Below are 16,364 nucleotides of genomic sequence, written 5' to 3' on the forward strand. Positions count from 1 at the left end.
GGCCTTAACTGGTGGCACTAGGTGCCAACTGGTGGCGTCTAGTGCCACCAGTTGCCTGCGGCTGCTGTTTTGTATTTTTGCTGCTATTTTACTTAAACCTTTAGAAATTCAAATCTATGTTCCCCTTTTTGATTTTTTGTAGTTTTGTTGATATCTTGTTCAGTAACATATTCTCTATTTTTATTCATGGGAGTGGGATTTTTATAGTTTTGTGTTTTCGACTTTTTGACTGTTTTAGTTCTTCTAACTGCTTTACATGTTTTCTTAAATTATGCCTGTCTTCTCTGTGCCAAAGTTCCCAGGGACTGAGCTCAGGTTTTAATTACTGAAACCTTTACTATACCTGATAGTATAGTGACATTATTACTTGTAGTCCACCACAACTAATAATCCACTTTCTCTCAAACATTTCACACAATAAATTAGCAAAACTACTATGCTTGGAGTAGCCATGTACAAGTGCAGGTCTGTCTCATGAGTAAACAGTGATTCAAATTGACAGATTTCACCACTGGGAATTTGTAGATATATCTTTGTCATAAATTTGTCCCCAAATGTCGAACTGAAAGGGCCATCATGGGACACTAACCCATCCTCTGTGTCTGTAGATGGTTTCGGTATGGAACATGGGGTAGGCAACATTGAGATATCTCAATACCATAGCCAAAATATCAAGGATCAAAATACTCTCAGGTACGTATTTATAAATTTCCCATACCCAGTTCCACATATATGTTCCTTGACGATATGTATATCATCAAGATGTAGATGTAGGGTGAAGAATAGTAAAGCTGTAATTACTTATATGAAATTACATTCTGTACATTTTGTTTCTCAATGTTTTGACTACAATATTAAGGGTCAGTAGGCCCCTGCGACCTCTGATCTCTGGTACAATGGCACCTCCTGCACCATAAAGAGCTATGCCTTTGTTCCGCATATTGGCCCCAAGAACAGATAGACTTTTTCCTTACTACGAGGCACTGTATGATGTCCCGTGCTGCCCCTTACACAAAGTGCAGTTTTCAGGATTTGCATATCTTTGAGGAGCAGGTGTTATGATACAGTGACTCTGTGCATGTGAAAGGAGAAAGGGCAGTCTATGGTCCCTTGTCGGCCTCCTTAACGCGTTTGCATCTGGTTGACAGGATTCACAGTAGGAATCCTAGCTTATGAATACAGATGAGAAAGGACTTCTGCAAATCCTTGTGAGCGCTCTGTTTGTGTTGTGCTGGAATGATACATAGGGCAAAGCACAAAAGAGAGGCCTCGTTCTGTTGCAGATACTGTGCACCGGGCTGCGAAGTAACCTGGCCATTAAAGGACCTGCTCTCCTGTACTGATCCACTGATACTTTTCTCCTGAAGTATTCTGTTTCCAAAGCCTCCCAGAAATGCCTTGTAACACCACACAAGGAAGACAAGTGACACAAACATTTTTACTGTCGTATTACACACTTGAGTACAGATATGCTTCCTTTTCTTTACAATCCTGCACTTACTTGTCCAGGTCATACAATGTATGGGAGATTCGCACAATGACTTCCACCCCGGCTTCGCTTGCGAGCTTCTTAATTGCGGCATCTCGCTCCTTCCCAAATGGCTCCGAATCATATTCAATGGAAAGTTTTGCTATTTTCCACTCCTGGGAGAAAGAGCAGTAAAAAATGAACTGTGCACTGCAAAGCAGAGTAGAATATTTCAGTGCAAAATACCAAGTGTTGCACTATAAATTCTAATTAGAAATAACACATATTATGGCTCATTTTTGAGACAGCAAGAACATGTACACGGGTTCCATGAAGATGATTTGCATTGTTATTAACCATCACATTCACACCACATCAGAAGCAACTGTCGTTAGAGAAGCAACATACCTTGTAGGTCATATCTGTATGTAAAGTAGGTTTGGTAATTAAAAAGAATTATAAAAACTTATTAAAAGAATGTATGGTATTACAATTTTTTTAAGTATGCCATTCGAGAAGAAGCCAGAGACATGTTACCTGTGTGCAGTTACCAGGCTACATACAACGGTAGTCTCTCACGTGCAGCCTGCACTCATGCGCACATGCGTGGGCACACATATTCATGTTTAACCAGTCTAGTGCCCCTTACCCTAGCTACATCGCAGCGGCCTTATCTTAGAAGGCAGACAATGGCGATAACCATGCACAGTCCAATTACCATGAAATTGCTGTGAGTGAGACTCACACACAGTAAATGTCCAAAAACCAGGTGATCAAAATCTAAAAATCCTGGCAGATTAAAAGGGTAGAACCCACCTGTAACACAGTTCAATGTTATTCTACTTTATTGTTTGACAAACTTTGTTTAACAAATTGATTGCTAACCTTAAACTACAGTGTTATGCATTCTCACACTGGACTGGAGGTAACTGGCCAATACATCTTCACATGTTATTGAAAATCTGCCCCTTGTTACTAATTGATCTCTCACTGAATAACAGGTTGTAGAGGAGAGATATGTTGAAGTGGCAGTGGCTAATAGGTTTGGTCGTTACAGATTTAGGTTTGTTACTGTGTGATATGCTGGAATGCAGAATCATCACTTACAGAGAGGCATCAAAATAAAGTGGTGACCATGCTGTGTGCAGCACAGGATTATAGTTTACATGTTGTCATCCTCATCACTAATCACTCAGGCCAGGCCCCTTGGGAAAGATTTTTAATTATGCTTCTTTGGCCACGCCCCTTGTAGAGAACCTCGCCATTCTCATCGCAGTTAAAGCACTAGTGTGTGGAATGTGTTTTTAATAATGAAGAGGTTCTAGCCTTTAACCTTCTGGACACCCTGTGGTCAGAAGGGCACAGTCCCCCAACTGCGTCCTCATCTGCCATTCCCTTCAGGGCTGGACTGGCCTTTTATTCCATCAGGCGCTTTGCTGGTGGCCTGGAGTCACTGGAGGCCGGTTTTGAAACCCAAAGGCCGCTGCTGGTGCTTTTTCATTTTCCCCAGCACTGCAAGATGAATTATAGCAGGCACACTGGCCGATAAGAGCTAAAGAGTGGGAGCGAGCACTGGACAGCGAGAGGGGATCTGATCAGAGTGGGACGAGATGGAGTGATGGTTGGACTGAAATAGCAAAGAGAAGAATGTAGCGTTGTCAGTTTGAGCATTTCTGCCAGGGCTACTTCTGGCTCGCCTGTCCAGCCCTAACTCCCTTCTCACAGACACTTCCCTTCCAGATGGAATCCTTATAGCCCTTTCTAAAGCTCGCCAGACATGTTATCATATAGTTTGCTTGGAATGACAAAAGCAACAAGTGCAAAACCAGGAATGTTACAATGAAAGCATAGCATGCAGCCACATATTCATACATCCCACTACGCCGTTGTCCTTGAAGTAATAAAATGCCATGCTTTCACACACTTACTGCCTCTCTGTCGAAGCGCCTATAGCCATTTGCTACGCAAACTACATATAGTGTAGTACCTGCACTCCATGTAAAGCAACAAGCACTGGCAAAGCCAACAGGTCAGGGGTTAATGTGCTACAACATGCAGCAGTAACACATTTGAGCAAAACTCGAAAAGAAGCCAGCCGGATGTGACAGAGAAGGCTACAGCTGTGAAGTATTCCCTCGTGTAGTCAAGTGCAAGCTCTGGACTGGGGAAGAAAGTCAGTGGGTGAAACTGGCAGGGCCAAAGCTCACTCTGTGTACATATTGTTAGCATTAGGTCTGTCTAACAGCTGTGCTGTCAAAACCCAGATCTAAGAAATCCTTAAACGTTCCCCTTTCCTAGCCGATCTAAGGGCTAGATGTAGCAAAGGGTTTTACCCATTTTTTGTCTATTGGAAAATGTGTTCGTACATATGGCCCTAAATGAGCTAAATTCAAGAATGGTTATGCAGTTCAGATTAACTACCTGAGATTAAATAAACATCACAATCCTCATATTGTAATGCCAGCTATCCAAGATCGGGGCCTTGTGGACGCCTAAAAAGTTATTTATAAGGTTAAAGGAGTCTAATGTAAAAGCAAGTTAAAAAAATATACAATTATAAAAAAGAGACCACTAAAAAATGCTGAGTGCAGTTTGGCAAATGTATATAAAAATGAGAAATGGAGGTAAAATTAGGCATTTCTGTCAATCGTAAAGTGGAAACACAGAAGGTCTAATTAAGAAAGCTTCCCACAAGCATCACTGGTCATGATGGTACAGAACCGGGGGGGGGGGGGGGGGGGGGGTTGCGTACTATTCTCCGATTCCTCCGCAAACGGTAAAGAAAGAGAGAGTTAATCTTCTTTTTCACAGCAGACTTGGTAGCATAATTCAAGCAGTGAATTTACAGAGCCTACGTGCTCTGGCGATAATCGCAGGACTTACAGGTTTTGGCCTCAGGATCCAGGCGCTCGTCAGGTGACACAAAACTCCAAAGCTCATGGCTCAGAAAGCAGAGCTGTAGCTCACGGTAAAAAAGCCTGCAGGGCAGCACTCCAGACCGCACTGCTTGTAATGCATTACTGACTAAACCTAACAAAGTCTACCAAGGGACGTGCCCACGAGTACAGTCAATAAGGGACTCAAAAATCCTCATATTAATGCCAGCGCACTACTTTCCTGGCCGCTCTCCATGCCAACCCTCCCCCTCCTCTGACTCTCGTTATTCAGACTTCAAACGGGTTATTTTGTTCTGTTTACTAGTGTTACCTTCAGTTAAGCGCGGAACTTGGGTCGTGCATAGTGTATTAACTTTAGGTTTGTATGCACAAACTAACCTGACATCCTTTTAACATCTTGCCCTATCCTTTCTCTCTCAATCTCCATCTCTTTCTTTTGCTATCTCTTTATCTCTTTCTCCAGCTCTCCTTGTTTATGTCATCATAATCAATCCCAAGAATGTAGAGTAAAAGGGGGATTCACTCATTCCTCTGAATAGAGCCTTGGCCAGCACATTAAGAGAGTGCTACTGGTCAACATTTGGAGGTATCTAAAGAATACTCATCCAGCAGCATCCAGCGACAAACAACTCACTTTTCCCTGGGAACCCTGTTTCCCCAAGACGCCTTGACAAATATTACTGTCCTAATCTCATGGGTGTTATTGCAAATGCATTTTGTAAAATGTATCACTGCAAATGCATTTTGTTAATCGAGGCATGAATAGGTTACTGTCCTGGATAAAACCTGACGCCCACCCACCTAACTCCGCCACTGAATGCTAGGACTGCCACACGATTCAGACGGTACAAGGACTCCCCATGACCAGTCCTAGGCTTTCACTGAAACCTTGGTGCATTCTGTGGCTTCTGGGTTTGGATTTATTCAGCTGAACTCACTGGACTGCCACAGGTGAAAATGATGCTTTGTGAAAGGACATCCTAGCCCTGGTGACACAGAGCGGCATAGTTCCCCTAGAGGACATAGAGTGAGGTGGGAATTACAGACTGGCATGTCGCACCGTGAGTGACCAATATAAGTATTCAAATAGCAGAGAGTGGCTGATGGACCTTGTAGGAGGCTGGACTGGCTTGTAGTGAGTACCAAGGGGTACTTGCACCTTGCACCAGGCCCAGTTATCCCTTATTAGTGTATAGGGTGTCTAGCAGCTTAGGCTGATAGATAATGGTAGCTTAGCAAAGCAGCTCAGGCTGAACTAGGAGACGTGTGAAGCTACTACAGTACCACTTAGTGTCATATGCACAATATCATAAGAAAACACAATACACAGTTATACTAAAAATAAAGGTACTTTATTTTTATGACAATATGCCAAAGTATCTTAGAGTGTACCCTCAGTGAGAGGATAGGAAATATACACAAGATATATATACACAATAGCAAAAATATGCAGTATAGTCTTAGAAAACAGTGCAAACAATGTATACTTACAATAGGATGCAATGGGGGAACATAGGGATAGGGGCAACACAAACCATATACTCCAAAAGTGGAATGTGAACCACGAATGGACCCCAAACCTATGTGACCTTGTAGAGGGTCGCTGGGACTATTAGAAAATAGTGAGAGTTAGAAAAATAACCCTCCCCAAGACCCTGAAAAGTGAGTGCAAAGTGCACCAAAGTTCCCCTAAGGACAAAATAGTCGTGTTAGAGGGGGAATGCAAGGAAAACACAAATCAGCAATGCAACAACGATGGATTCCTGTCTGAAGGTACCTGTGGAACAAGGGGACCAAGTCCAAAAGTCACAAGCAGCTCGGAGATGGGCAGATGCCCAAGAAATGCCAGCGGTTGGTGCAAAGAAGCTCTTACTAGGCTGAAGAACTGTGAGTACTGCAGGAACGACAAGGGCTAGAGACTTCCCCTTTGGAGGATGGATCCCCCACGCCTTGGAGAGTCGTGCAGAAGTGTTTTCCCGCCGGATGGACGCCAACAAGCCTTGCTACACGCAAATCGTGCGTTTGGCGTTTTTGGACGCTGCTGGGGCCCAGGAGGGACCAGGAGGTCGCAAATTGGACCTGCAGAGAGAGGGGACGTCGAGCAAGACAAGGAGCCCTCACTGAAGCAGGTAGCACCCGGAGAAGTGCCAGAAACAGGCACTACGAGGATGCGTGAAACGGTGCTCGCCGAAGTTGCACAAAGGGGTCCCACGTCGCCGGAGACCAACTTAGAAAGTCGTGCAATGCAGGTTAGAGTGCCGTGGACCCAGGCTTGGCTGTGCACGAAGGATTTCCGCCGGAAGTGCACAGGGGCCGGAGAAGCTTGCAAAGTCGCGGTTCCCAGCAATGCAGCCCAGCGAGGTGAGGCAAGGACTTACCTCCACCAAACTTGGGCTGAAGAGTCACTGGACTGTGGGGGTCACTTGGACGGTGTCGCTGGATTCGAGGGACCTCGCTCGTCGTGCTGAGAGGAGACCCAAGGGACCGGAGATGCAGCTTTTTGGTGCCTGCGGTTGCAGGGGGAAGATTCCGTCGACCCACGGGAGATTTCTTCGGAGCTTCTGGTGCAGAGAGGAGGCAGACTACCCCCACAGCATGCACAAGCAGGAAAACAGTCGAGAAGGCGGCAGGATCAGCGTTACAGAGTTGCAGTAGTCGTCTTTGCTACTATGTTGCAGGTTTGCAGGCTTCCAGCGCGGTCAGCGGTCGATTCCTTATCAGAAGGTGAAGAGGGAGATGCAGAGGAACTCGGCTGAGCTCATGCATTCGTTATCTAAAGTTTCCCCAGAGACAGAGACCCTAAATAGCCAGAAAAGAGGGTTTGGCTACCTAGGAGAGAGGAAAGGCTACTAACACCTGAAGGAGCCTATCACAAGGAGTCTCTGACGTCACCTGGTGGCACTGGCCACTCAGAGCAGTCCAGTGTGCCAGCAGCACCTCTGTTTCCAAGATGGCAGAGGTCTGGAGCACACTGGAGGGGCTCTGGACACCTCCCAGGGGAGGTGCAGGTCAGGGGAGTGGTCACTCCCCTTTCCTTTGTCCAGTTTCGCGCCAGAGCAGGGGCTAAGGGGTCCCTGAACCGGTGTAGACTGGCTTATGCAGAATTGGGCACCTCTGTGCCCAACAAAGCATTTCCAGAGGCTGGGGGAGGCTACTCCTCCCCTGCCTTCACACCATTTTCCAAAGGGAGAGGGTGTCACACCCTCTCTCAGAGGAAGTTCTTTGTTCTGCCATCCTGGGCCAGGCCTGGCTGGACCCCAGGAGGGCAGATGCCTGTCTGAGGGGTTGGCAGCAGCAGCAGCTGCAGAGAAACCCCAGGAAGGGCAGTCTGGCAGTACCAGGGTCTGTGCTACAGACCACTGGGATTATGGAATTGTACCAACAATGCCAGGATGGCATAGAGGGGGCAATTCCATGATCATAGACATGTTACATGGCCATATTCGGAGTTACCATGGTGAAGCTACATATAGGTAGTGACCTATATGTAGTGCACGCGTGTAATGGTGTCCCCGTACTCACAAAGTTCAGTGAATTGGCTCTGAACAATGTGGGGGCACCTTGGCTAGTGCCAGGGTGCCCTCACACTAAGTAACTTTGCACCTAACCTTTACCAGGTAAAGGTTAGACATATAGGTGACTTATAAGTTACTTAAGTGCAGTGTAAAATGGCTGTGAAATAACGTGGACGTTATTTCACTCAGGCTGCAGTGGCAGGCCTGTGTAAGAATTGTCAGAGCTCCCTATGGGTGGCAAAAGAAATGCTGCAGCCCATAGGGATCTCCTGGAACCCCAATACCCTGGGTACCTCAGTACCATATACTAGGGGATTATAAGGGTGTTCCAGTAAGCCAATGTAAATTGGTAAAAATGGTCACTAGCCTGTCAGTGACAATTTGGAAAGAAATGAGAGAGCATAACCACTGAGGTTCTGATTAGCAGAGCCTCAGTGAGACAGTTAGTCACTACACAGGTAACACATACAGGCACACTTATGAGCACTGGGGCCCTGGGTTACCAGGGTCCCAGTGACACATACAACTAAAACAACATATATACAGTGAAAAATGGGGGTAACATGCCAGGCAAGATGGTACTTTCCTACACAACCCCCCCCCAAACGAAGGACAATAAGACTAGCCATTACCTGATGAGTCTTCATTGTCTAAGTGGAAATATCTGGAGAGTCCATCTGCATTGGAGTGGCTACTCCCAGGTCTATGTTCCACTGTATAGTCCATTCCCTGTAGGGATATGGACCACCTCAACAATTTTGGATTTTCACCTTTCATTTGTTTTAGCCAAAGTAGAGGTTTGTGGTCTGTCTGAACAATGAAGTGAGTGCCAAACAGGTATGGCCTCAACTTCTTCAGAGCCCAGACCACAGCAAAGGCCTCCCTCTCAATGGCAGACCAACGCTTTTCTCTAGGGGTCAACCTTCTACTAATAAAAGCAACAGGTTGATCCTGGCCCTCAGAATTAAGTTGTGATAGGACTGCCCCTACTCCTAATTCAGATGCATCAGTTTGGACATAGAATTTTTTAGAGTAACAAGGGCTTTTCAGGACAGGTGCAGAGCACATGGCCTGCTTCAGCTCCTCAAAAGCTTTCTGACAGTTTGCTGTCCATAATACCTTTTTAGGCATTTTCTTGGATGTGAGGTCATTAAGAGGGGCTGCAATGGAGCCATAGTTCTTAATGAACCTCCTGTAATACCCAGTGAGGCCTAGGAAGGCTCTCACCTGAGTCTGAGTGGTAGGGGGAATCCAATCAATAATAGTTTGGATTTTCCCCTGAAGTGGTGCAATCTGTTCCCCACCAACAAGGTGTCCCAGATAAACCACCTTACCCTGCCCTATCTGGCACTTTGAAGCCTTGATAGTGAGGCCTGCCTTTTGCAGGGCCTCCAAAACTTTCCAAAGGTGGACCAGGTGATCATCCCAGCTGGAGCTAAAGACAGCTATATCATCCAAATATGCTGCACTGAAAGCTTCCAGCCCTTGCAGGACTGTGTTCACCAACCTCTGAAAAGTGGCAGGTGCATTTTTCAAACCAAAAGGCATTACAGTAAACTGGTAATGTCCTCCAATGGTAGAAAATGCAGTCTTAGGTTTAGCATCTTCTGACATTTTGATCTGCCAATACCCTGCAGTCAAATCAAAAGTGCTTAGATACTTGGCAGATGCCAGTGTATCTATTAGCTCATCTGCCCTGGGTATAGGGTGAGCATCTGTTTTGGTTACTAAGTTGAGACCTCTATAGTCTACACAAAACCTCATTTCCTTCTTTCCATCTTTAGAATTGGGTTTTGGTACCAGTACCACAGGAGAAGCCCATGGACTGTCAGAGTGCTCAACCACTCCTAGTTCTAACATCTTCTGAACTTCTTGCTTTATGCAGTCCCTGACATGGTCAGGCTGCCTATAGATCTTACTTTTGACAGGTAAACTGTCTCCAGTATCTATAGTGTGCTCACACCAAGAAGTGGTGCCTGGCACAATGGAGAAGAGTTCTGAAAATTGTCCTAGGAGATTTATGCAATTATCTTTCTGCTCAGCAGTAAGACAATCAGCCAAAACTACCCCTTCCACAAGAGCATCTTGTTCTGTGGAAGAGAAGAGATCAGGTAGAGGATCACTGTCTTCTTCCTGTCCCTCATCTGTTGCCATGAGCAGGGTGAGATCAGCCCTGTCATAGTAGGGTTTCAGGCGGTTGACATGGAGCACCCTAAGGGGACTCCTGGCAGTGCCTAAGTCAACCAAGTAGGTGACTTCACCCTTCTTTTCAACAATTGTGTGTGGACCACTCCATTTATCTTGGAGTGCTCTTGGGGCCACAGGCTCCAAGACCCACACTTTCTGCCCTGGTTGGTACTGAACCAAAACAGCCTTCTGATCATGCCATTGCTTCTGGAGCTCTTGGCTGGCCTGAAGGTTTTTACTGGCCTTTTTCATGTACTCAGCCATCCTTGATCTGAGGCCAAGTACATAGTCCACAATATCCTGCTTAGGAGCTTTTAAAGGTTGTTCCCAACCCTCCTTTACAAGTGTGAGTGGACCCCTAACAGGGTGTCCAAAAAGAAGTTCAAAGGGGCTGAAGCCCACTCCTTTCTGGGGTACCTCCCTGTAGGCAAAAAGGAGGCATGGTAGAAGGATATCCCATCTCCTGCGGAGTTTTTCAGGGAGTCCCATAATCATGCCTTTGAGAGTTTTATTAAATCTCTCCACCAGTCCATTTGTTTGTGGATGATAGGGTGTTGTGAACTTGTAAGTTACACCACACTCCTTCCACATGGCCTTTAAGTATGCAGACATGAAATTGCTTCCTCTGTCTGATACTACTTCCTTTGGGAAGCCCACCCTGGAAAATATTCCCAGGAGGGCCTTTGCCACTGCAGGAGCTGTAGTGGTCCTTAAAGGAATTGCTTCAGGATACCTTGTGGCATGGTCCACTACCACTAAGATAAACCTATTGCCTGAAGCAGTAGGAGGGTCAAGGGGGCCAACTATGTCAACCCCTACCCTTTCAAAGGGAACCCCAACCACAGGCAGTGGGATAAGGGGTGCCTTTGGAGTGCCACCTGTCTTGCCACTGGCTTGACAGGTTTCACAGGACTTACAAAATTCTTTTGTGTCCTCAGACATCCTAGGCCAATGAAACAGTGGTACCAATCTGTCCCAAGTTTTCATTTGACCCAGGTGCCCAGCTAAGGGAATGTCATGTGCCAGTGTTAGGAGGAACTTTCTGTACTCCTGAGGAATCACTAATCTCCTGGCAGCTCCAGGTTTAGGATCCCTATGCTCAGTGTACAAGAGGTTGTCCTCCCAGTAAACTCTGTGTGAGTCACTGACATCCCCATTAGCTTGTTTGACAGCTTGCTGTCTGAGACCCTCTAATGTGGGACAGGTTTGCTGTGCCACACTCAGCTCCTCTCTGGCAGGCCCCCCTTCACCCAAAAGCTCAGCAGTGTCTGCTTCCAGCTCCTCTGGTGTAGGTTCTGCACAGGGAGGGAATTCTTCTTCCTCAGAATTAGAATCCACTGTAGAGGGAGGGATAGTAGGAAGTGGTTTGCTTCTACTAGCCCTAGCTTTAGGGAGCACTTGGTCCATTGTTCCAGGATCCAAGCTTCCCTGTCCTTTTTGCTTTTTGGCCTGAGCCCTTGTCAAAGCAAAAATATGCCCTGGGATGCCCAGCATTGCTGCATGGGCCTCCAACTCCACATCTGACCAAGCTGATGTCTCCAAATCGTTCCCTAATAGACAGTCTACAGGTAAATCTGAAGCTACCACAACTTTCTTTGGACCAGATACCCCCCCCCAGTTGAGATTTACAACAGCCATGGGGTGGCTTTGTGTTATGTTGTGAGCATCGGTTACTTGGTACTGGTGTCCAAGTATGTGTTGTTCAGGGTGCACCAGTTTCTCAATCACCATTGTGACACTGGCACCTGTGTCCCTGTAGGCCTGGACCTCAACACCATTTATTAGGGTTAGTTGCTTGTACTTCTCCAAGTTATGGGGGCAAGCAACCAAAGTGGCTAAGTCAATAGCCCCTTCAGAGACTAAAGTAGCCTCTGTGGTCTCCCTAATCAGACCAACCCCAACTAAATTACCAAAAGTGAGCCCAGCTACTCCCTTGGATTGGCTATTAGTAGGTTTGCTCCCACCACCACTGCTATTAGTAGGGACACTAGGTGTAGCAGTAGGGGTTGTAGTGGTAGGAGCTGTGGTGCCTTTCTTTGGACAACTGGGATCTGTTGTCCAATGGCCTTTTATCTTACATAAATAGCACCATGGTTTCTTTTCCTTGTTCTGATTAGAGGAGGGTTTGGGCCCACCACCCCCACCAGAGTGTTTTTGTGGGCCTGATGAAGACTCATTTTTAGATTTGTCCCCACCCTTGTCAGAAGACTTACCATCCTTCTTTTTGTTGCCATCTTTGTCACCCCCTGTATGAACTTTTCTGTTCACTCTTGTTCTGACCCATTTGTCTGCCTTCTTTCCCAATTCTTGGGGAGAGGTCAGATCAGAGTCCACCAAGTACTGGTGCAACAAATCAGACACACAATTATTAAGAATATGCTCTCTCAGGATTAAGTTATACAGGCTGTCATAATCAGTAACTTTACTGCCATGTAACCACCCCTCCAAGGCCTTCACTGCCTGGTCAATGAAATCAACCCAGTCTTGTGAAGACTCCTTTTTGGTATCTCTGAACTTGATCCTGTACTGTTCAGTGGTTAAGCCATAACCATCCAGGAGTGCATTCTTAAGAACTTGGAAATTGTTAGCATCATTTTCTTTTACAGTAAGGAGCCTATCCCTACCTTTTCCAGTAAATGATAGCCATAGGATAGCAGCCCACTGCCTTTGAGGGACATCCTGTACAGCACAGGCCCTCTCAAGTGCAGCAAACCACTTGTTAATGTCATCCCCCTCCTTGTAAGGGGGAACTATCTTATGCAGATTCCTGGAATCATGCTCTTTTGCAGGATGACTATGGGGAATACTGCTGCTGCCACCATGGGTATCTAAACCCATTTTCTGTCTTTCCCTCTCTATTTCTAAAGACTGTCTATCCAAATCCAGCTGTTGCTTCTTGAGCTTCAGTCTGGTTTGCTCCACTCTCAATCTATTGAGCTCCCTTTCCAACAATCTGTCATCAGGGTGGGTGGGAGGGACATTTCTAGATACAGAGGTATGATGGGAATGAACAGAAGGAGACCTGTCCCTTACAGAGGGCACCCTAACAGCTTGGCTACCAGTATAATGTGAGAGCACATCATCAGTATGATGTGATTCAACCTCTGTACCAACTATGCTAGACTGTCTAGTAATGGGCAGGCTGAGAAGTTTCTTTCCTGAACCTTTTCCTGGGGGAGTCCCTGGATCAGATTGAGAACCATTAGCTACTTTTTCTACAGATTGGGCACTTATGGCCTTATCCTGTACTCTAAGCATATTAATTAACAGTTCTAAAGAAGGATTCTTCCCTACACTCAAACCTCTCTCTATGCAGAGACTCCTTGCTCCTTTCCAGCTAAGGTGATCATATGCAAGTTTGGACAGTTCAACTTTTTGGCCTGTGCCAGACATTTTTTAGAGAGAGTTAAAGTGATAGACAAAGAGAAAAAAGTTTTCAGAACTTTTTGGAAAGACAGAAAAAAAACTTTTTAAACTTTTAAGAACTTTTTGAAAGTTTAGAAGTACTTTTCAGCACTTAGAAAAGAGTGAAAAGAGGAAATGCAAAACTTTTTGGCTATGTGTATATACACTGACCTTGTTTTGTATATTTTTCTCTAATGAAAAGTACAATGACAAGACTGGTAAGTAGTCTCAAAGCACTTATCCCACCACTGCACAACCAATGTAGGAGGCTGGACTGGCTTGTAGTGAGTACCAAGGGGTACTTGCACCTTGCACCAGGCCCAGTTATCCCTTATTAGTGTATAGGGTGTCTAGCAGCTTAGGCTGATAGATAATGGTAGCTTAGCAAAGCAGCTCAGGCTGAACTAGGAGACGTGTGAAGCTACTACAGTACCACTTAGTGTCATATGCACAATATCATAAGAAAACACAATACACAGTTATACTAAAAATAAAGGTACTTTATTTTTATGACAATATGCCAAAGTATCTTAGAGTGTACCCTCAGTGAGAGGATAGGAAATATACACAAGATATATATACACAATAGCAAAAATATGCAGTATAGTCTTAGAAAACAGTGCAAACAATGTATACTTACAATAGGATGCAATGGGGGAACATAGGGATAGGGGCAACACAAACCATATACTCCAAAAGTGGAATGTGAACCACGAATGGACCCCAAACCTATGTGACCTTGTAGAGGGTCGCTGGGACTATTAGAAAATAGTGAGAGTTAGAAAAATAACCCTCCCCAAGACCCTGAAAAGTGAGTGCAAAGTGTACCAAAGTTCCCCTAAGGACAAAATAGTCGTGTTAGAGGGGGAATGCAAGGAAAACACAAATCAGCAATGCAACAACGATGGATTCCTGTCTGAAGGTACCTGTGGAACAAGGGGACCAAGTCCAAAAGTCACAAGCAGCTCGGAGATGGGCAGATGCCCAAGAAATGCCAGCGGTTGGTGCAAAGAAGCTCTTACTAGGCTGAAGAACTGTGAATACTGCAGGAACGACAAGGGCTAGAGACTTCCCCTTTGGAGGATGGATTCCCCACGCCTTGGAGAGTCGTGCAGAAGTGTTTTCCCGCCGGATGGACGCCAACAAGCCTTGCTACACGCAAATCGTGCGTTTGGCGTTTTTGGACGCTGCTGGGGCCCAGGAGGGACCAGGAGGTCGCAAATTGGACCTGCAGAGAGAGGGGACGTCGAGCAAGACAAGGAGCCCTCACTGAAGCAGGTAGCACCCGGAGAAGTGCCAGAAACAGGCACTACGAGGATGCGTGAAACGGTGCTCGCCGAAGTTGCACAAAGGGGTCCCACGTCGCCGGAGACCAACTTAGAAAGTCGTGCAATGCAGGTTAGAGTGCCGTGGACCCAGGCTTGGCTGTGCACGAAGGATTTCCGCCGGAAGTGCACAGGGGCCGGAGAAGCTTGCAAAGTCGCGGTTCCCAGCAATGCAGCCCAGCGAGGTGAGGCAAGGACTTACCTCCACCAAACTTGGGCTGAAGAGTCACTGGACTGTGGGGGTCACTTGGACGGTGTCGCTGGATTCGAGGGACCTCGCTCGTCGTGCTGAGAGGAGACCCAAGGGACCGGAGATGCAGCTTTTTGGTGCCTGCGGTTGCAGGGGGAAGATTCCGTCGACCCACGGGAGATTTCTTCGGAGCTTCTGGTGCAGAGAGGAGGCAGACTACCCCCACAGCATGCACAAGCAGGAAAACAGTCGAGAAGGCGGCAGGATCAGCGTTACAGAGTTGCAGTAGTCGTCTTTGCTACTATGTTGCAGGTTTGCAGGCTTCCAGCGCGGTCAGCGGTCGATTCCTTATCAGAAGGTGAAGAGGGAGATGCAGAGGAACTCGGCTGAGCTCATGCATTCGTTATCTAAAGTTTCCCCAGAGACAGAGACCCTAAATAGCCAGAAAAGAGGGTTTGGCTACCTAGGAGAGAGGAAAGGCTACTAACACCTGAAGGAGCCTATCACAAGGAGTCTCTGACGTCACCTGGTGGCACTGGCCACTCAGAGCAGTCCAGTGTGCCAGCAGCACCTCTGTTTCCAAGATGGCAGAGGTCTGGAGCACACTGGAGGGGCTCTGGACACCTCCCAGGGGAGGTGCAGGTCAGGGGAGTGGTCACTCCCCTTTCCTTTGTCCAGTTTCGCGCCAGAGCAGGGGCTAAGGGGTCCCTGAACCGGTGTAGACTGGCTTATGCAGAATTGGGCACCTCTGTGCCCAACAAAGCATTTCCAGAGGCTGGGGGAGGCTACTCCTCCCCTGCCTTCACACCATTTTCCAAAGGGAGAGGGTGTCACACCCTCTCTCAGAGGAAGTTCTTTGTTCTGCCATCCTGGGCCAGGCCTGGCTGGACCCCAGGAGGGCAGATGCCTGTCTGAGGGGTTGGCAGCAGCAGCAGCTGCAGAGAAACCCCAGGAAGGGCAGTCTGGCAGTACCAGGGTCTGTGCTACAGACCACTGGGATTATGGAATTGTACCAACAATGCCAGGATGGCATAGAGGGGGCAATTCCATGATCATAGACATGTTACATGGCCATATTCGGAGTTACCATGGTGAAGCTACATATAGGTAGTGACCTATATGTAGTGCACGCGTGTAATGGTGTCCCCGTACTCACAAAGTTCAGTGAATTGGCTCTGAACAATGTGGGGGCACCTTGGCTAGTGCCAGGGTGCCCTCACACTAAGTAACTTTGCACCTAACCTTTACCAGGTAAAGGTTAGACATATAGGTGACTTATAAGTTACTTAAGTGCAGTGTAAAATGGCTGTGAAATAACGTGGACGTTATTTCACTCAGGCTGCAGTGGCAGGCCTGTGTAAGAATTGTCAGAGCTCC

The 16,364-nt window shown here is 46.7% G+C and overlaps 1 protein-coding gene across 1 annotated transcript in view; it reads right to left on the minus strand.

Annotated features, from left to right (window-relative positions):
• CRY1 (cryptochrome circadian regulator 1) overlaps positions 1-16,364 on the minus strand; it is a 184,367-nt gene that overhangs the window by 112,665 nt on the left and 55,338 nt on the right. Inside the window, exon 3 of the mRNA XM_069228379.1 lies at positions 1,502-1,644. Coding sequence (XP_069084480.1) covers positions 1,502-1,644 — 143 coding nt within the window. The remainder of the gene's footprint in view (positions 1-1,501; positions 1,645-16,364) is intronic.

Source organism: Pleurodeles waltl, chromosome 4_1, assembly GCF_031143425.1.
Source record: "Pleurodeles waltl isolate 20211129_DDA chromosome 4_1, aPleWal1.hap1.20221129, whole genome shotgun sequence".
NCBI lineage: Eukaryota > Metazoa > Chordata > Amphibia > Caudata > Salamandridae > Pleurodeles > Pleurodeles waltl.